Genomic DNA, 21,216 nt, shown 5'->3' with positions numbered 1-21,216 from the left:
TCTCCATGGGGTTGCAATATGCAGATGTGCCCGCACCCCACCAGCTAGTTCTGATTTTCCAACTTTACATTACCTTTAACTGCAAGAGAGAGAGCAAAGTGTGTCAGTGAGTTGTATGCCATATGTTTGAGTGAGCAGCTGGCAGTATGAGTGTGCCAGGAGTGTGAAGCTTGCAAACAGTGCTAATGTATGAGATAAAATGATGTATATGAATGCCAGGTTTTAGACCCGATAGATAGCAATTCCTTCTAGGTCAGTGATAAGGATGTGGTGAATTGAGCATTTTGTGAGACTACTGGTCCAGTTCCATCTGATATGTAATTTGAAAAAGCGGTTACAGTCCTCGCTACCTCATATGAGATCATAAAACCTGTGTTACCACATCCAGTTCCTTGGGGCAGAACTCCATTGATCTCCATACTTATCCACTCTCCCACAGGCTTCTCAACATGTATCTGAAGAGAAACCTTTCCTTTGGAGATACAGGGCATCTCTTATTGCTTCCACCTTCTCCACTAAGACCTGCAAAGCAAATTCTTGGGTGCCCACACTCTTTCATAGTCAGCCACTCTTCAATTCTTCCGAGCCAGATTCAACTAGGGCCAGTTCTGCCACAACACAACTCCTCCTCAATAGTTTCCACTAAACTCTTAAGTACAGCATGACAGTAATGCTAATGGATCCATGCTGATACACATCACCAACGAACAATGCAAGGTAAGCTGGTTGCACACGGAAAGCATAATAAATCTTGAGCAGGCAACAGGCAATTGATGTGTCACTTACATTACACTGAATGGGTGGGGATAAAGTCTGTATCACAATCCCCACTTCTGTTCATAAAGCAATCAAATTTACTTACCTTTTGTTGAAACCTCTCCGATTGTGTCTATGAAATTGCCTACAATTTTTACAATCGATCTTACTCCAATAAAGGTGCTATGTCAATGTTGTTTAATTTATTGTTGCCAATTTGGTAGACAGAGCGTTTCTGTAAGTTAAGATGGAATAATTGATCAGTATGTGGTTCCTGCAGCACCATTCAGTGAACCATGCTAGAAGTCCAGTTAATTGGATGATAGGTGAAAAAATGTTTGGGTTCAAATGTGATGTCAACACATTCACAGGGAACTGGCATTCCATGTCCGTCTTAATCTTTTCCAGGACCTCCAAATGGTGGCCACCTTAATGACCTTACGCAGACTTTAGTTTATCCCCCAACTTTTAGCCACTCCAAATCCAAACCTGAAGTCACCTAATCAGAGATCCCTTGTATACCCCTTTATATGTACGCAGTATTGGTTTACGCTTTTAAAAAAAATAAAACTGCTTTGACCCATTTAACAGTAGGCTTCAGTCTAATGCACGAAACAAAAGGACTTAAATTACACTCCCAAGTAGTTGGATCTTTTGTTGCAGTCTGACCACACCCATAAGAAAGTCAGCATTGCATTTATTTGCGCTGTGGTATCGTCTCAATCTGTTAATTTTCCAATGGGCAAACCAGGTTAAAATAGCTTCAAAGGAATTTGCTGGAATGTCCAAACATTCCATGACTAAGTCAAGATCGTTAGGTAATAGCTAATGCAAAGACACAGTTTGAAAATCATAGTGTTTATACTGGCCCAGACTGTGACTTAGTGTTCCTAGTGCATGTCGCAGGAAATTTTAGGACTGCAAACTGCAGCTTTTATTTTGGGAGCTCTGCACCTCAGCCCAGATGTGCCAAAAAAACCCAGCGAAAGTAAAATCTTAATGCCTTTCATGCGCAATGCCAAGTGTTTCATAATTTCATACCCTAAGCTACCAGAATGAACAGTTTAAATGCTACATGGTAGTGTGTATTCTGAGAGTGGTTAAGCTAAGTGTCCAGAGTGCCAAGACAAAAGACAATTTCTCCATGGATGGCAGTGCTGGAACATATGCAGAGAAATACCAAAATGGTTAAAGAATTACAGTTAGTTTGATCCACCAGAATAATTAAGATTCGGCGGCTTTCAAGGAGAAACCACAATCCAAAAAGACACTGCTAATTATATTGAAATTATGAAAAAGTAACTAAGTGTGTTTGATTTTGGCAATGATGACATTAGCACTGAATTCCATTTCCCCCTCGTGCCCTTTGGGCTTGGGGGATGGGGGAAGCAAGGATCAATGTCATATATTATGATTGTGACTAATAGTTCCACAGCAATCAGTATTTTCCAGGTGCCACTATTCTTCCAGGGACAACACATTATGTTTTTATCCCCCTTTATTCATTTGTGGGATGAGGGCGTCATTTTTAAGCAGCATTTACTGCCCATACCTAATTGCCCAGAGAGTAGTTCAGAGTCAACCACATTACTGTGGGTCTGGAGCCACATATAGGCCAGACCACGTAAATGACATTAGTGAGCCAGGTGGGTTTTTTCCCGACAATCGTCAGCAGATTCACAGTTATCACGAGATTCTTAATACCAGATATTTATTGAATACAAATTCTGTCATCTGCCGTGGTGGGATTTGAACCCAGAACAATATTTTGGTTTCTAGATTAACATCTCCGTGATTATACCACTCGGCCACTGCCTCCACTGTTAATCTCCAAGCTGCCGTGACCATTTTACCTTAGCAGATTTTTATCAGTCAGTAAATCCAGTGGGCTGCTGAGCCATACAGGCAAAGAAGAGTGGAGATCTGACTACAGCCTGAGCATAACCTGTGAGATTTGTAGATCTGCTGTGATGAACCTCAGTGCCTAATTTAGAGGAAGATTTAAAAAAAGACCCATGGCTCCACCTGGTGCCAGCGTGCATGAGTACTGAGTAAGGAATAGTAATTGTGATCGCTCACTTGACTGAATTGTCTAAACGTTCAGCCACTCTCCAAATGCGCACAGCATTTTGTATTGTTACAATGATTGTGAGGGGCATCGAATGTGGCAAGCAAGAAACATCAATAAAATATCATAATGGGTGGGATTTTACCCTGTTTTGTCAAGTGTGGGGTTGAGCATGTCAGATGCTGAATAACCTGCCACCCCCCACATTGAGAAAGTTCAACCAATTGCCTGCCAATCAGTTCATCAAAAACTACCAGGAGAACATGATCGAGTTTCTCATTGAGTCACAGGCCTCCACACCGACATTCAATGAGGCCAGCAACTCCGATCAATCGAAAGGTCCAAAATCCGCAGGTGACGACTGCTTCTCAGGGACCCAGTGACGAGACGTAACCACTTTCAATACTCTACTTGTTGAGTGTGGTTCACAAGGCATGTGGAAGGAAGTTAGGGCAGTTGAAGGCAAGAGTAGGGGGATGTTTTTCAGGGGTCCAGAGGAGAACAATTGATTACTGCCAAGTTCAGAAGTCATGTCCACAGGTAGGTGCTTATTCAGTATGCTCACAAGTCATACATTGGCATTTGACATGTGTCAGTTATAAGCAGTAATGAACAATCATCAGTTTTCAGAAGACGGATAATCTGAATTTTTGAAAACATTTTAGATTGTGAGATGTTGGCCTGCACATCTAAATCTGTTGACACATCTGCATCGATGAATGTAAAGCCTTTACTTCAACTTGTTGAATCAGTTAAACTTTCCAAGTGCTTTTCACAACTCTAGCCAAAACGCTAGAGAACCGTTGTTCCATTATCATTTTCTTTGTCACTGGTACTGAACATCCTTGTTTGAAAGACTAAGGATTGAAATGTTGCTCTTCAACTTGCATTGGTTTACCATCCACCAAAGTCAAATCATTGTAATTATTTGTTCACTGGACTGTTTTGCTGTCTGAACAACTTCAGCTGGAGATTAGTCAATGCGCAATGAGGTTTCACTTCTCATTCCCAATTTGCTTTTGAGCAGCGTGGATTGCCTGACAAATTCAGTCAACCATAAACTACCACAAGGACTGTGAAGACAAGACAGGCAAGTTAAAGAAACCTTCCTAATGGATTATATACACACTTCCAACTCTCTTTCACTCTTTGCACTGCAGTTTCACTTCTAACATATCTTTAATCTTGGGATTTATTTTGGTTGGATGACATGGTTTCATCTCTGTAGGCTATGACAACAATTCAGCCATGATATCCGATCTGATAGGGCAGTCATGTGATCTCCAGCATTTGTTGTTTTCACGTAATAGTTTAGAAATGTTCTCATGTTTATTGTCAAATTGCAGCTATCTACATGTCACAGTTTGTTTGAAGATTATCTGTTGACCAGGAAACAAGATTTAACTTAAAGTCTGCAGCTGATATTTGTGTTAAGCACCATCTTAAAAAAACGCAAGTAGTCAGGCCATTACCAGCAAGGAGTAGAGGTGCAAAGAATTGGAGTTATTGAAGTGAAAACTCCTTGATGATGTGCTGCTGAAGAAATTGTGCATCTGATTTGAACCTTGCTCCTCCTCAGGATCCTTTGTGTACCACCATTCTTCATGGCTTTCCACCTCAATGTCTTTCCCTGATGGTGACTCGATGGGTTGGCTAATTTGCCAAAGCTGTGCAGTCTACAACACATAATGAAGATTCTCAGCAGCTACCCTAAAGCACATTCACATTATTAAACAGTCACTTGAGACCAATTCCCCAATGTGACCAGGATTTTCCAGTCAGCCTTTAGGTCAATCCAAAGTAGGACAGTTCTGTTCCCTGGAGGCAGCCTCCTAGCAACAGACTGACAGGACAAGGTAGAAATCAGGAAGAGTATCTCAAATGTAGGAGAGAAGTGAAGGGTGGAATAAGGAAGGTTGACAGTAAGCATGAGGAAAGGATAGCAAACAGTAAAATGCTCTTCAAATATATTGATAGTAAAGATGAATGAAAGATAGAGTGTGGCCCATGATGAACAAGTAGGGTAGGCCACTCAATGAAGCAGAAGGTATAGCAGACGTACTAAATGAGAACTTTACTTCTATCTTTACCAAATTAGAAAATGGATGAAAATGGCCTGGATGAAAATGTGGGAGTTGAGAAACTGAACAGTATAGTGCTGGATAAAGAAGAGGGGCTAAAAAGGATGGCAGCGGTCCAAGTAGAGAAGTTGCCAGGCCTGGATGGGATGCATCCAAGATTAGTGAGAAACGTAAGGAAGCAAATTGATAGAAACCTTCCATGCCTCTGCACACAGGATTAGTCACAGGGACTGGAGGATTGCAAATGTGACACTAGGCAGTCCACGTAGCTTTGTCAAGGATAGCTCACCTTTGACAAATTTAACTGAGCCCTATGACATGGTGACACAGGCAGTGGATGAGGGTCGTCCTGTGGATGTTATATATTTGGGCTTTCAGAAAGCATTTGATATGGTGCTACATGCTGGGTTGCTCAGTAAATTAGAAATATTTGGGGTTGATTATGCTCCTTGGTAGATTAAAAGCTGGCTAAAAGATAGGAAACAGAGGGTAGGTATCGAAGGCATTTCTCATATTGGAGATGCATAGAAACTGGTGTTTCCCAGGGATTGGTGTTGGGACCCTTGCTTTTTCTTATTTACATAATGGATTTAGAGTTGGGTGTTGAGGGCAAAATTCTAAATCTGCAGATGATATTGAACTAGGGAGAATAGTGAATTATGAGAATGATGCTCAGTGACTTCAGAGAGATATTGACAAGTTGTCAAATGGGCTGATATCTGGCAGATGAAGATCAATACAGAGGATTGTGAGGTAATGCATTTTGGTAAAAAAAACACGGCGAGACAATAAAGGCTCAATGGTACAACTTTGAGGGGAGTACGGGAGCAGGGGGACCTCGGGGCTTATGTATATGGTTCTCTAAAAGTGGCCAGGCAGGTTGAAACAGTTGTTTAGAAGGCTTATAGGATTCTTTGGTTTATAAATAGGAGCATAAAGCAAGGAAGTGATGCTACATTTCTACAAGGCATTGGTCAGTCACATTTGGAGTACTGTATTCAGTTCTGGCCACCTTATCTAAGGAAGGATGTTAAAGCCATGGAGAGAGGGGAAAGGAAATTTGCTAAAATGTTGCCCAGAATCAGGTATTTTAGATACAAGACAAGATTAGAGATTGGAGCTGAGAAGGTCATGAGGCAACCTATTGAGGAATTCAAGATTATAAACAATTTTTGAGGGGGTAAAGAAGGATATTCTTTTTCCACTAGTCAGTACGGCAGTAAGTATGGGTCACAATTTCAAGATTGTCAGCAAGAAAGCTAGGCGTGAGATGAGGAGAAAATTAAGGATTTGGAATGTGCTGCCTGTAAAAGTGGTGGAGGTGGATTTCATCGGAGTGTAGAATCATACAGGGGCCAGACAAACATGTGCTATAACAGAAAACATGGCAGAATCACATAAGAAGTCCAGTGAGACTCTCTCTCCTACTAAGTTTGAGGCAACAAGATGATTTCTCACAAGTTGCCTATTAAGGAGAGTTATTGCTCACAAACTACCCTAATAACTGCAGACCTCACCTTACTAAGATACAGCTTCCTTTCCTACCACCTACCACGAGCAATTTAGATGCCAAAAATTCTCAACGTAAGACCATAAGACACAGGAGTGGAAGTAAGGCCATTTGGCCCATCAAGTCCACTCTGCCATTTAAATCATGGCTGATGGGCATTTCAACACCACTTCCCTGCACTCTCCCCGTAGCCCTTGATTCCTTTTGAGATCAAGAATTTGTCAATCTCTGCCTTGATGGCATCCAACGTCCCGGCCTCCACTGCACTCTGCGGCAATGAATTCCACAAGCCCACCACTCTCTGGCTGAAGAAATGTCGTCTCATTTCAGTTTTAAATTTACCCCCTCTAATTTTAAGGCTGTGCCCACGGGTCCTAGTCTCCCTGCCTAACGGAAACAACTTCCTAGCGTCCACCCCTTCTAAACCATACATGACATGGAAGTCATACCTAGCAACTTCAGGTCATAGCTGGCTGCAAAGGTCCTCTATGTTGGACACCATGCACCAGCATGTCAGGGCAGACTTCACTAACCACATGCACCTCACATCAACAGACACCACATCAACAGACAGTGGCATCCATCAGGTGCCAGCCTCTACGACGACTCATGGCACATTTCTAATCCACTTGGAATACACTTCAACACTTCAATGTTTCACAAACATCTGTCATTGCAATGCTGTAGTAAGAAAACTGTACACTCTCAAGAGAAGTCACCCAGCTCATTGACTGGGCCAGCCTACATTTCCAGGCTGTTCATTTGCTCTGTTGGCAATCACTCACTTTGAGCCAACCTGAATGCTCACAGTATCCCAGCCTTGCCTTTTTGCACCTACCATTCAGCCAGAGATACCAAGTTCACAGCACTGCTCTTCTGCCTTGCTGTATAGTGCAGACACAAAGCCAGGTAGCTTGCGGCGCTCTCACAGTCTTCAGTCCAATTAAAGGAGATAGCTTCCAGTCAAGGGAGGGTTTCATCACAGTACATACAACAGCAGCCTCATTTACCAGCCCAGGACTTTGGGTGCTGTCAGTTAGCTGCTCAAAATGTCACATTCAGGATCTTCTCATTATTTTGAACACAGACTTCAGCAATTTGTGAACTACAGTCTTTCCTACTGGTTCTTTCTGGCTGTTATACATCTGTCTCTTCTGTTTCTGTTTCAAATACTTAAATGGAACTTAAATGGACAATGCCTGCCAAGGCATTTTTTTTCCTCAACACCTCTTAAAAAGTTTTTTTGAGTTAAATAGAAGTACTACATTTGGTTGCAGAAGAATTTTCCAGCTTTATTTCATGTTGGCCCCTGTAAGTTCGGTCATTCTTTGCATTTTTTTCACTTTAACTGATTAACAAACAAACCTGCTACTGTTATTGTCATCCTTTGAAATAGATCATTATTGTTAAAGCCCATTTCTGATCCTTGCATTCAAAAGTAAGCAAAAATAGTTTTAGAACCAATGCACTGGATACTGCACATGCGATTATAATTGTACTAAAGGAAGTGTCTATTGCTCAGTTAGGCATTCACGGAATCACAGTATACCAATGAACATCAATAAACTCAACAAATTCTTTAACCTCCTTGATAGTTCTTGTTCATTTTTCTGTACGCTCATGTCCAAACGAAGAAATGGAGACCCCTTACAGACTTCCACATTTCTGAGCTTTATTAAGAGTTTGGTTGCAGTGACTAAAATATACATTTAATGTTTATTCAGGCAGTACAGCTTGCTTGTTGACTGAACTGTAGTCATTATTGCCTGTAATGCATGTCATAATTCCAAAATAAACATAGTCTCTACTGCAAATTTATGCTGTTTTCATGAGTGTCTTTTTCTATCATCTACATTTTGCTAAATGTTCTGTTATGTTTAAAAAAATTTAAGTGAATTATTCTACAATTAGTACTGTGATAGTCATTTCACAGAGCACTAGGACAGTTCAAATGTTGGACAGTCTACACTCAAAAGAATCCAAGACCGATTGAGTCACGATTATTAAATTGAATGGCTTTGATCATTCAGGCATAAGACATTTCTCAGCTTTTACGAGCATCTATGTTGCACAAAAAAGTACACCTGCAGCTGTTCAGTTTCTCACAGAAAGGAAAGAATGTATCAATTTTTGACAGCTACGAGAAGAATGGCATTTTTTTCTAAAACATTGTTAGAAACTTAGTGGGAATTTATGATGCAGATTGTGCTGAAATATAAGTAACTGCAGCTTTAAGAAAGGGAAATACTTTATTATGGTGTGAACTTCACCTCACCGTGGCTTCACTGCTTCTGCCAACAGCATGAAAATTGTTAATTTATTTCACTGTTATCAATAGTTGCATTATACAAAACATACAACTCTTGGTCTTATAAGTTCACAAACTGTGAGGAATTTGATATCTTTAAGAGAGAGGGCTTTATAACTAAGCCAAACTACATATTGCATATTGCGTTTAGCATGACATGTGTTCTTGCTGCGATGTTTGAAAGTCCTACCAGTTGGATTTCCCTGACCTGTATAAGAGGATAACTTCTATTTTTGTATTTCCTGTTAGCAGGCTGCACCAAGGGCAGAAAGCACTTCACATCAATATAGTCCAACAACTTAATGTATTATACCCATGAAAGGAAAGCAATTCAACAATCTCCCTGTGAAAACTAACCAGACAGAATATGGAAGCGATGAAGTTTGAATTTTTAAAAAAAGCATCTATTATTAAAAAGATCTCACAAATGGTTTCAACGGGGATATTGTTACATTTATCAACGATGACACATTTGCTCTGACAAGCAGACAGAAGTGAAGGCAATCCTCCACCAGTCTCACAAATTCTTTGCATGGTGTTTGGAAATTAGAGCTTTGAAATTCTGCATGAGATAAAGTTACAAATGGCACTGTTTGAAATACATGCACTAAAATCATATAATTGCTGCCAGTCTAGTTTTTATTTTATTTTCCCAACCTTTTCTAAAAACAAAGTTCTCAAATCACATTTTTTTGTCCATCCAAGAAAGTGGATGGCATCTGTCTCCAAAACACTTGTGTTCTTTATGAGAGATAGTCCACAGGAACCGTTTAGGGCATCTTTCCCCATTCTCATGTTAGTAATGCTGTATTTGCATGTTACATGATGAAATTACTTGCTACATGAAATAATCCATTATAATATCAATCGGTTATAATACTACATTCATTTTTAATTTTCTGCAAACACTAATGAAACACACTGTAACACTCAAAAACAAATGTCTCCCAATGTTACAGTAATGACAGAGAATATGTTACAGTGTGTGAAACAAAATCCTATGGTTATTAATGCACAGTCAAGGCCATATTTGTGTTATATATTGGTAAATAAGTAACTCTTGATATCAGAGTCAATAAATATTACGATATTTTTGTCTGAAAGTCACTGGCACCATGTTGACAAGACTGAGGCAAGTCATTCTGTACTTTAAGGAGCAGTTAAACCCGGTGAAATCAGAGAGAAGCATGTTCATCTGTTAAAGGTAACAGGTATTATGTTTGCGGTACAAAATTGTAGTTGTCAGTATGCTATTTTGCATTAAATTGTTTATGTGATAACATTTTCCTAAACTATCCACATTTCCAGTCTTTTCAGTCAAAACAGTGGTGCCAAGATTTCAAAGCCATGATAATATGCACACGTAATTAACTGGAAACAATACATACTATCTATCCCCTTTGTAACATTCTAACATCGCATAAATGCATGCAGTTCATCTGAAGATGATTAATAAAGTGTCTGGAGTACAATTTTTCATCTAATTTCAATTAGGTTGTAAAAATATTGAGATACTGTACACAATAAATTTCCATAGCAATGCCAGAAAGCAAAATTAGAGCAGGAGTGTTAGAGGCTGAAGGGTGACCTTATAGAGGATTATAAAATCATGAGGGCCATTGAAAGGTTGAATAGTCAATGCTTCTCCCCAGGGTAGGGGAGTCCAAAACTAGACAGCATAGGTTTAAGGTGAGAGGGAAAAGATTTCAAATGGTCCTAAGAGGTGACTTTTTCACACAGAGGGCAGTACATGTGTGGAATGAGCTGCCAGAGGAAGCGGTGGAGGTTGGTATAATTACAATATTTAAAAGGTATCTGGATGGGGAAATGAAAAGGAAGGGTTGGGAGGGATATGAGCCAATTGCTGACAAATTGGGCCAGATTAATTTAGGATTTCCGTTTGGCATGGATGAGTTGGACCAAACGGTCTGTTTGCAATGCTGTAAAGTGCTATGACTGCCAATGATATGGAGGTGCCTGTGTTGGACTGGGGTGCACAAGGTCATAAGTCACATGACACCAGGTGAGAATCCAACAGGTTTATTTGAAATCATGAGCTTTCAGGGCAGCGTTGCTGTCATAGTCATTGAGCTGTACAGCATGGAAATAGACCCTTCAATCCAACTCGTCCATGCTGAACAGATTTTCTTAATTAATGTAGTCCCATTTGCCAACATTTGGCCCATATCCCTGCAAACCCTTCTTATTCATATACCCCACAGGTATACCTCCGAAAGCTTGTAATTTCAAATAAACCTGATGGACTATAACCTGGTGTGGCCTGACGAATGACCCTTAAACTCTACCAACCAGGATCAAGGTCCCAAATTCGGGACTTTTGCGAGAAATCGGGTTTAGTTACAAGTGGAAAGGCAGTTTGCACCCCCCGCCAACACAACGTACTGCACAGGCTGGACTTACCCAAGTACAAAGATGTGTTCTCTGCTTTCACATTATCGTCCAGGTAAGTGGGGCCCAGGGTGTAGATGGGGGTCGAGCCCACACCGATGAGGAACTGAGCACAGACGAATAGGGTCACGTAGAGCGAGTGGTGATGGCCGGAGGAGTCCTTAGTGACACAGCCCTCGGTGTTGTTGCTGTTGGCCGTGGCGCCGCTGCACAGCCCCTGGTTGGAGGAGGACGTGTTCAGCTCCTGGATCTGGTACGGAGGGGAGATGAAGTGGGGCAGGCTGAAGAGGGCAGCCCCTGCGGCGATCAGGAGCCCCCCCGCGGCCAGCCAGCGGGGTCTGTGCCCCCTGCCGCCGAAGTAACTGATGAAGACCACCACCAGCAAACTGCCAATGTCGAAGCAGCTGACCAGGAGTCCGGACTCGGAGCTTTTCAGGTTGTATCTCCTCTCCATGGTGGTGATAACACTGCTGAGGTAGCCGGAGACCATGAGGGACTGGATAAAAGTCAGGCAGCACACACACAGCAGGAAGCATCGGGAGTCGCCTCGGATCGAGCTGGTCAGGCCCTTCCACCGGGCACCGGGTACCGGCTTCACGCTGCTCCCGGGCACCGCCGAGGAGGATGCAGAGAAGGCGGCGATCGAGCTGCTCTTGGCCGGACTCAGCTCCGATTCCCGGCCGCCCAAACACGAGCCGCTCAGCGTGGGCAAACTTTTGCACTTGAAACGCGCCCCGACCGCCCAGTGCCTCTTGTCCCGGCCCGTGCCCCTCAGCAAGGAGTTTGAATCCATCTGCGGGTGCCAAGGTGATGCGGGAGGGGAAATGGGAGATCAGGCAGTGTCCCTGCCTCTGGGGAAGTGCATCTCTGAGGCGCGGGCAGCAGCCAGGGGGGAAGGGGTGAGGTGTCTGTGGGAGACCGCGGGCACAATGCGAGCGAATGCAGGCACATGGCCCACTTCAATGCCTGCTGCCCTCCCTCCCCTCAGTCTCTCAGTCCCTCACTTCCCCTCATCTTTGCCGGGATCCCCCACCCCCCCTGAGCCGCTGACTCTCTCTCTCTCTCTCTCTCCCCCCAACACCCCCCCGGGGGCGGCTGCAGCTAGAGGCTCGGGGCCACGGTGAAGGCAAGCGGGCAGGACGAAGCGTACACCAGCCGCTAGCTCCATCCCCCCGCCCCCCAAATCCTCCGTCCGTTCTCTGCAGTTGGAACTGCAGCCTGTGTGCCTGGCACACACTCACAGAGAGAGAGAGACAAAAAAAACGGTTTCCAACCTCTACCAATAACGGAGAGGGTGGAGGTTTGACAACAACACTGTAGTTAGGAGGGGAGGTGGGGGATGGCTCAGCTGCCTGGGCCATGCTGGTTGCTGTAGGCAATTCACAGAAGCTTTTGAAGAATGGAGCCTGGTGTCTGCTGCTGTATTTTATGGCTCTCTACCCAGCCCATGTCTACGGTAGTGAACCACACAGATCCCAGAGCCATCAGTGTTGCTCCTTCCACACAGGCTGACTCTGCCTTTGACATTCTTTTAATAATGTCACTAACGCACCCCTCCACTGCATACTCAAGGACAACGAAGCTTCAAGGCTTTGAATCTTGTAGATTCTTTCTTTAAAAAAAAGAAGAGAGAGTAAATCCCAAAGGATCATTGAACAACTTCCCACGACTCTGGGGGAGCAAGGTTGGTTTAAAATAAAAACCAACTCACACTCATTCAGTGAATCCATGGGGAGAAGGCCACAACCATGTTTTGAAGTTAAGCTCAAAGTAATTCAGGCATCATGACATTGCTTCCTGAAATAACAACCAAGTATTAATTATCCAACACACTGTCCTTCAACTAAAATAAAAGAAGCTTTGAAAACTGTAGCTGAAAGAATTTTGTCTCCAACTCTCACTAATGGGGCTACTCATGCAACCCTAACAATACACTCACCTGGTCACATACAACTGAATTTTATGGAAAATAAGATCATGGATTTAGCATGCTTCTAGTCTTTGTTCCATTGGAATGTGTTTTTTTTTAAGGCCCATAAGTACAGGACATCAGTAAGACTGAAATCTGAAGGCCATTAGTCCATATTTTGCTTAGAGCTCACCTAATTCTGGAGAAACTAAAAGAACTGCAGATGCATGGAAATCAGAAACAAAATCAGAAATTGATGCTGCCAGACTTGCTGAGCTTTTCCAGCAATTTCTGGTTTTGCACCCGATCCTGGAGGCCTGAGTGTGTTATTTGCTTCAATTAGGAACATCACAGCCTGTATGAAATCTTTAAGGTCTTCAAGCAGAAGAACAAACTATCACACTGAAAATCTTCATGATGGAGCCAGTGTTTACACTGCCATCCTGTTGACACTGTGTGGTGACACCGCACCTCTACAATGTTCCCATCTGCATACATTCTGAACCAGGTATTTCAATGAGGTTGTGATTGACTTAAATTAAGGATGCATTTGGGAGTAGGACCATTGAATGGCACATGCAACCAACCATGAACGTGGACAATAAAGGAGTGATCTCCCACTCTCCCTTCAGGCTCACTACCTGGTCTATGTTGGACAACCAACAGAGTTTATCCATCCTGTGGCAGACCTGACCACATAGCTGTCAACTGCAGAACAAGAAGATAGCAAGAACTGGAAGTCAGAGTCAATACAGTGTGGAGCTGGAAGAACACAACAGGTCAGGCAGCATCAGAGGAGCAGGAAAATGACAAACAACCTTTTATAAGAACTACAAGCAATAAGCAATGACAACTACAAGTAGCAGACCAACAAAGAATCACAAGCAGACTAAGTGATACAAACTATGTGATGGCCACCAAGTCACCGTGAGAAGAGCCATTCAGGATGCTGCATTCAATTATGCAGGATTGGCAGCAATTACTGAGGACGGACAGGTGCATGAATGTGACTATAACCGTTGAGTCCTGTAACTTCCCAGTCACTAAGTCTTCAACTGAGCAGAATGACTCAAAGGAGGACATGGGACAGGAAGGAAAGACTGAGGCAGAAGACTGCCAAATACAGAATTGAACTCAAGCCTCCCACTCCTGAGCAGAACGAAGCACAAAGTGGGTGACAATTAGTGAAGAAGAATAAAAAGAAGAAGCCAGGAAGGGACCAAACTGTGATCCCAATCACTGGCAGGAAGCCACTCCTTTCCGAAACAGGAATTGTATTAACAAGGATTGTGTTCTTTGATGTTGAAGGCCAAAGAAGAGGCAACAAATTTGTAAGGAATAGGATGTAGATGAGGCCCCTAAGTCTCAAAACATTGTGGACAGAGAAGCAGCCACTGTCCTCAACTGCAAAGTGCAGACGCCAGCCTATCCCAACTCCAGGAGCTGGAAACAATGAAGGTCTCACAGCTCCAGGAGTCTATTTCCAGCAAAGCCCTCAAAGGGCAATGGGGTGGAGTAGGGCTGGAGTTCACTAATGGCGAACTACCCAAATCTCATTCCCGCATATGAACCATGGATACCATCTGGCTGGACACTTATAGAGGGCAGATCAGGGCAGTTTCCTTAACCCATCAGATTATTTGTAGTCTCAGTGGGGATGTAGGAGCAGAGCAAAAGGACTAGAACTGTAAAAGAAAATGGTAAGGATAAGCAGCAACATTTTTAAAATGAGTTAAGACTGCTGCCATTAATGTGCAGAGCGTTAAATATGTTGTACAATGTGTTCAAACCTTGGATAACCCGACCAAAGTTAAAACTGACATGCTGTTTCTGCAAAAGTGTGTGATCTTTACACATTCAGCTCCTATAGGCAGTGATCACTCTGTGCTGTTTCCAGGGATATACACTGAGATCAACTGTACCCGGAGGACCATCAATCTGGTGAACAATTCTGCCCAAAGCATTTCAGTCTTCAACTGTGTGTTGCTGAATTGCATATTCCAAGGCCCAGGACTAAGTGCTGAAGAGACACCCAAAAGCGTGGAGCAACCAATGAAGCAAAGGTCCTAATCCGAGATCCTTCAGCTATAGCATGTGGAGAGTCTGAAAACTCTAGAATCGCACAGGCTGAGTAGCTTACATTGTGAAGATCAAGAGAATTGAAACTATCTTGAGGCACCTCGGCATACTTATGGTATATGCATATGGAGAAACATGTTGAATCTATTACACGTTCTGTAATTTCTAACTTGAAATATTTTACCCTCAAACAGCATACCTGACATGGTAAGTATTTTATAAACATTAATTGTAGTGTGTGGAACATGCTGCATGGCAATAAATTGAATTTTGCTGAAAATTCTGTAAGAGTCAAGTCAATGTTTTGTAATAAAGTGTGAAGCTGGATGAACACAGCAGGCCAAGCAGCATCTCAGGAGCACAAAAGCTGACGTTTCAGGCCTAGACCCTTCATCAGAGAGGGGGATGGGGTGAGGGTTCTGGAATAAATAGGGAGGGAGGGGGAGGCAGACCGACGATGGAGAGAAAAGAAGCTAGGTGGAGAGGACAGTATAGGTGGGGAGGTAGGGAGGGGATAGGTCAGTCCAGGGAAGATGGAAAGGTCAAGGAGGTGGGATGAGGTTAGTAGGTAGGAAATGGAGGTGCGGCTTGAGGTGGGAGGAAGGGATGGGTGAGAGGAAGAACAGGTGAGGGAGGCAGAGACAGGCTGGGCTGGTTTTTGGATGCAGTGGGGGGAGGGGATGAGCTAGGCTGGTTGTGTGATGCAGTTGGGGGAGGGGATGAACTGGGCTGGTTTTGGGATGCGGTGGGGGAAGGGGAGATTTTGAAGCTGGTGAAGTCCACATTGATACCATTGGGCTGCAGAGTTCCCAAGCAGAATATGAGTTGCTGTTCCTGCAACCTTCGGGTGGCATCATTGTGGCACTGCAGGAGACCCATGATGGACATGTCGTCTGAGGAATGGGAGGGAGAGTTGAAATGGTTCGCGACTGGGAGTTGCAGTTGTTTATTGCAAACTGTTTTGTAATTTGCTTTCACAAATATTATGATTCAGCATTTGGTGAACACACTAATTGCTGAATCAGCTGACCTCAGTTAAGGTGCTGTAATTTGATTCAACTCCATCATGCTCAGGAAAGCACAAAATGAACATAAACAAAAACTTCCTGTAAAGACTCTATTTCATTATCCCAGATCCTCCATGTCTTACGCATCTGGTCTGATGATACAGCTTTTGACAAGGGAGCCTCCGAAATGTCACCTTTCTTCTTCAACTGAGGATTCTCCAGCACCGAACTTGACAGGGCCCTGAGCGGGTCGCACTTCAGCCCTGACCCCCTCTCTTCCATCCCACAGCAGCGATAGTGTCACCTTTATCCTCACCTACTATCCCACCAGCATCAATATGCAAAGGACCATTAGCTGCCATTTCTGCCACCTCCAGTGGCATGCCACCACCAGACACACATTGCCCTCCCCTCCCTTGTCAGCCTCTAATTTGTTAGCCACTAATAGTCCTGAATAGTAGCTATTCATTCTACTAGGCTGACTGTTATCCACTCCTTTGCCTGTCCAATTGTTCTTCTCTCTCACAACAAAAAGCAGAAATTGCTGGAAAGGCTCAGCAGTCTGGCAGCATCTATGATGATAAAATCCCAGTTACCGTTTCGGGTTTGGTGACACTTCCTCAGAATTCCAGTTCTTAACTGGGGTCACTGGACCCGAAGTGTTAACTCTGATTTTTTTCTTCACAGATGCTGCCAAGCCTGCTGAGCTTTTGTTTTTGTTCCTGATTTACAGCATCCACAGTTCTTTAGGTTTTTATTCTGTTCTTCTCTCTCTTTGGGCTCTGTCCCCACCTATTGTTTACTCCTTACCGCCTCCCCCCATCCTATCTTCTGCTTAAAAGGCAACTTTTTCCTGGCTACTGTCAGTTCTGTGGAAGGGTCGCTCAACCCGAAACATTAACTCTGATTTCTCCCCCACATGCTAGCAGATCACTGAGATTTTCCAGCAAATTCTGTTTCTCTTTCTGATTTCCTGCATTTGCAGTTCTTTTAGGGTTTGATTTTAAGAAAAAATAAACATGATTCCAGCTCATAATTGCTCAGTCTGGAAAATGTGGCTCCGTCAACACCAGATGTGAACAAAATCACAATTAACCATGTTGTCCTCAAGAACTAAATAGTGAACAGTAACTCTCCAGATTTGTACACAAATAGTGGTCATTTTGGTAGTGGACTAAAAACTCACATATGCATTTCAGTAGAGATACAGATGATAATATCGAGAAAAGAAAGAATATATTCTAAATGGCTTCATTGACATAATGTTTTCATGATCTCAGCAGTTCAAGAGACACCCTTCCATGCAGCTGAATTCTGCAGTTGAACATCTCCAGCTGTATTTATCTTTATGAATGCCTCAACCTCCTCCTAACCAGGTATTCATTCAGTACTTCAGTGCATCAGCATTTTTAAAAATAATATTGCCACATTACTCATTATATATTTAATAAATTATAGGAATAGCAAGAAACCCTCCTTAAATTTTAAATGTTCCCAGATATACTTCCCAGATTTAATGTAAAAAGCCGGCTCAATATAGATACACATATGATCAAATTAAGTATGTTTCTAAAATTACTTCAACATGTAAATGTTGTATACTTATTCTAACATAATCCAGTGGATCATTGCTTAGAAGCTACAGATTTGTTTTAAATTAGTAATAGGCAATAAATACGAGCCATATTCTTCATCTTTAAAATTATAAACTGACACATCCTGTAATCTAAATGACCTTCAGTACCAAAATTAGCTGTTATACCACCAATCATGTCAAATAGGAATATAACTAAAATCCTGTGGTCATGAGTTGCATTGAATTACTCAGCTTTCATTTTATTGAACTACAATTTTGTTTCTAAATATTTGCTAAAGTTTGACTCACAAAATCTCATAGAATCATACAGCATGGAAACAGAACCTTTGGTCCAACTTGTCCATGCCAGCCAAGTTTCCTATACTAAACCAGTACTACTTGCTGCATTTGACCCATACCCCTCTAAACCTTTCCTATTCATGAACTTGTTGAAATGTCCTTTAAATGTGGTAATTGTGCATACATCTACCACTTCCTTTCAAATACATCTCAGGCACACCAGTGGGTTTGTAGCATTTTAGCTGATCTCAAATGATGATGGGGAAATGCAGATGGCCTGGTCTGGACTAGCAAGCAGTAAACCTCATCCAGGTTCCGAACTACTGACTACTATTAGAAAGTGTGCAGTATAGATATTGAGATATGGCTGTGACCAGTTGTGATGTCCCCACGTTCAATCATTGAAAGGGTACAGAAAAGATTTACAAGGATATTGCCGGGATTGGAGGGTTTGAGCTATAGGGAGAGTCTGAGGCTCTTTTCACTGGACTGCCGGAGGCTGATGGGTAATCTCATAAAAGTTGATATCAATAATGAACGGCACGATAGGGTGAACAGGCAAGATCTTTTTCCCAGGGTGGGAAAGTCCAAAACGAGACCTCATAGATTTAAGGTAAGAGGGGAAAGATTTAAAAGGGACCTAACGAGCAACTTTTTCATACAGAGGGTAGTGCTGGTACCGAATGAGCTGCCAGAGGAAGTGGTGGAGGCTGGTACAATTACAATATTTAAAGGGCATCTGGATGGGGATATGTACAGGACGGGTTTAGAGAGCTATGGACCAAATACTGGCAGATGGGGCTGGATTAATTCAGGATATCTGGTGAGCATGGACGAGTTAGACTGAGAATTTGTTTCCACGCTCTACATCTCTGTAATTCTAAGACAACTAATGGAGAATGGCCAGTTCGGGGAGGACAAGAGGGCAGCTTATACAAAACTGAGTCATTGCTTCCAGGAGAAATCCGACAAAGGCACAATGCCCTATTGTTACCTCTCATTTGTGCAAGAGATTTTATCAGACAAGTGTAAGCAAATACAATGCAAATATGGCAAAATATGAACAATAGTTGGTATTTAACTAATTGCCATAAATCATGACTAAAGCATCATTCACAAATCAAATTTAAATACAGTATTTTTGAATGATCTGCTGGATGCTGAACCGTGACATATAGTTCGGCATTTCTTAGTTAAATTTCTTTTCATTTGAAAAGGGAAGAAACAGCAATATCAAGATTTAATATTTTAACACATGCACCAATATGATTTTACAGCATTGAATAATGTTAAATTATCAATAACCCCTCGCACCATGTTAATTTTTTAACACGAAAGGAAAGAATATGTATGGTGCCTTGTAATTAATCGTGCTTGTGGTTATTTGTTATTTTTAGATGTTATCATCTATAGTGAGTAATAGATACAGATTTAGTGTTTTGCACCGTGATGTAAATAATGAGTACGCAGAGAAAAATCATGCATGCCTGTTAATAATGGAACCTGTCCAGTTTTCCATTTATTTTAATTGATAGATACAAAGTCAGGTGCATGCAAGGAATCATTCTTGGCCAGTTTTCTCTGTGTCCAAGAACAAGAGGGCGGAACCAGAAAAAGAAGAATAAACTCTATCACGCATTTTCTATCTGTTCAAAGCATGTCTCACATACACAACACTCATATTTGGGCCACTTTAGACAGACATTTTCAGTTTTATTCAGGATAATGTACTATCAAAACATATGAGCATATTTATTCCAGATAAATGCATTAAACATTCATTCCTGGGCTTTGTCAATCAGAAAGTATACCTTTGCTTCAGTGATAATGCAAAGTGCAGATGTTGGAGAATCCAAGATAACAAAGTGTGGAGCTGGATGAACACAGCAGGCCAAGCAGCATCTCAGGAGCACAAAAGCTGACGTTTCGGGCCTAGACCCTTCATCAGAGAGGAGGATGGGGAGAGGGTTCTGAAATAAATAGGGAGAGAGGGGGAGGCGGACTGAAGATGGAAAGAAAAGAAGATAGGTGGCGAGGAGAGTATAGGTGGGGAGGTAGGGAGGGGATAGGTCAGTCCAGGGAAGACGGACAGGTCAAGGAGGTGGGATGAGGTTAGTAGGTAGGAGATGGAGGTGCGGCTTGAGGTGGGAGGAAGGAATGGGTGAGAGGAAGTACAGGTTAGGGAGGCGGAGACAGGCTGGGCTGGTTTTGGGATGTAGTGGGGGGAGGGGACAAACTGGGCTGGTTTTGGGATGCAGTGGGAGAAGGGGAGATTTTGAAGCTTGTGAAGTCCACATTGATACCATTGGGCTGCAGAGTTCCCAAGCAGAATATGAGTTGCTGTTCCTGCAACCTTCGGGTGGCATCATTGTGGCACTGCAGGAGGCCCATGATGACTTTCCATGTTAAGCAGATGTTGACCTGCACATCTGCCAATGTGGTATACTGTATCCATTGTACCCGGTGTGGCTTCCTCTACATTGGGGAAACCAAGCGAAGGCTTGGGGACGGCTTTGCAGAACACCTCTGCTGGGTTCGCAAAAAACAACTGCACCTCCCAGTCGTGAACCATTTTAACTCCCCCTCCCATTCCTCAGACGACATGTCCATCATGGGCCTCCTGCAGTGCCACAATGATGCCACCCGAAGGTTGCAGGAACAGCAACTCATATTCCGCTTGGGAACCCTGCAGCCCAATGGTATCAATGTGGACTTCACCAGCTTCAAAATCTCCCCTTCCCCCACTGCATCCCAAAACCAGCCCAGCTCGTGCCCCCCTCCCACTGCATCCCAAAACCACCCCAGCCTGTCTCCGCCTCCCTAACCTGTTCTTCTTCTCAACCATCCCTTCCTCCCACCTCAAGCCGTACCTCCATTTCCTACCTACTAACCTCATCCCACCTCCTTGACCTGTCCATCTTCCCTGGACTGACCTATCCCCTCCCTACCTCCCCACCTATACTCTCCTCACCACCTATCTTCTTTTCTTTTCATCTTCAGTCCGCCTCCCCCTCCCTCCCTATTTATTCCAGAACTCTCTCCCTATCCCCCTCTCTGATGAAGAGTCTAGGCCCGAAACGTCAGCTTTTGTGCTCCTGAGATGCTGCTTGGCCTGCTGTGTTCATCCACCTTCACACTTTGTTACTTTTGCTTCACCTATGTTTACATACAAACAATCACTGCACTTGTGTAGTTCAGGGCTGTAGTTCAGTG

General features: G+C 43.0%; 1 protein-coding gene across 2 annotated transcripts in view; it reads right to left on the bottom strand.

Moving 5' to 3' along the window:
- The window catches only part of LOC125451395 (solute carrier organic anion transporter family member 5A1), a 161,633-nt gene extending 149,497 nt beyond the window's left edge, over window positions 1-12,136 (bottom strand). For both annotated transcript variants that reach the window (XM_048528432.2, XM_048528433.2), the window contains exon 1: window positions 11,145-12,136. In XM_048528432.2, coding sequence (XP_048384389.1) covers window positions 11,145-11,925 — 781 coding nt within the window. In that variant the 5' untranslated portion in view covers window positions 11,926-12,136. The remainder of the gene's footprint in view (window positions 1-11,144) is intronic.
- Between the last annotated feature and the right edge of the window lie 9,080 nt (window positions 12,137-21,216).

This window comes from Stegostoma tigrinum, chromosome 5 (genome assembly GCF_030684315.1).
Source record: "Stegostoma tigrinum isolate sSteTig4 chromosome 5, sSteTig4.hap1, whole genome shotgun sequence".
In the NCBI taxonomy this organism is placed as follows: Eukaryota; Metazoa; Chordata; class Chondrichthyes; order Orectolobiformes; family Stegostomatidae; genus Stegostoma; species Stegostoma tigrinum.
This window is presented reverse-complemented; position numbering and strand designations above follow the sequence as displayed.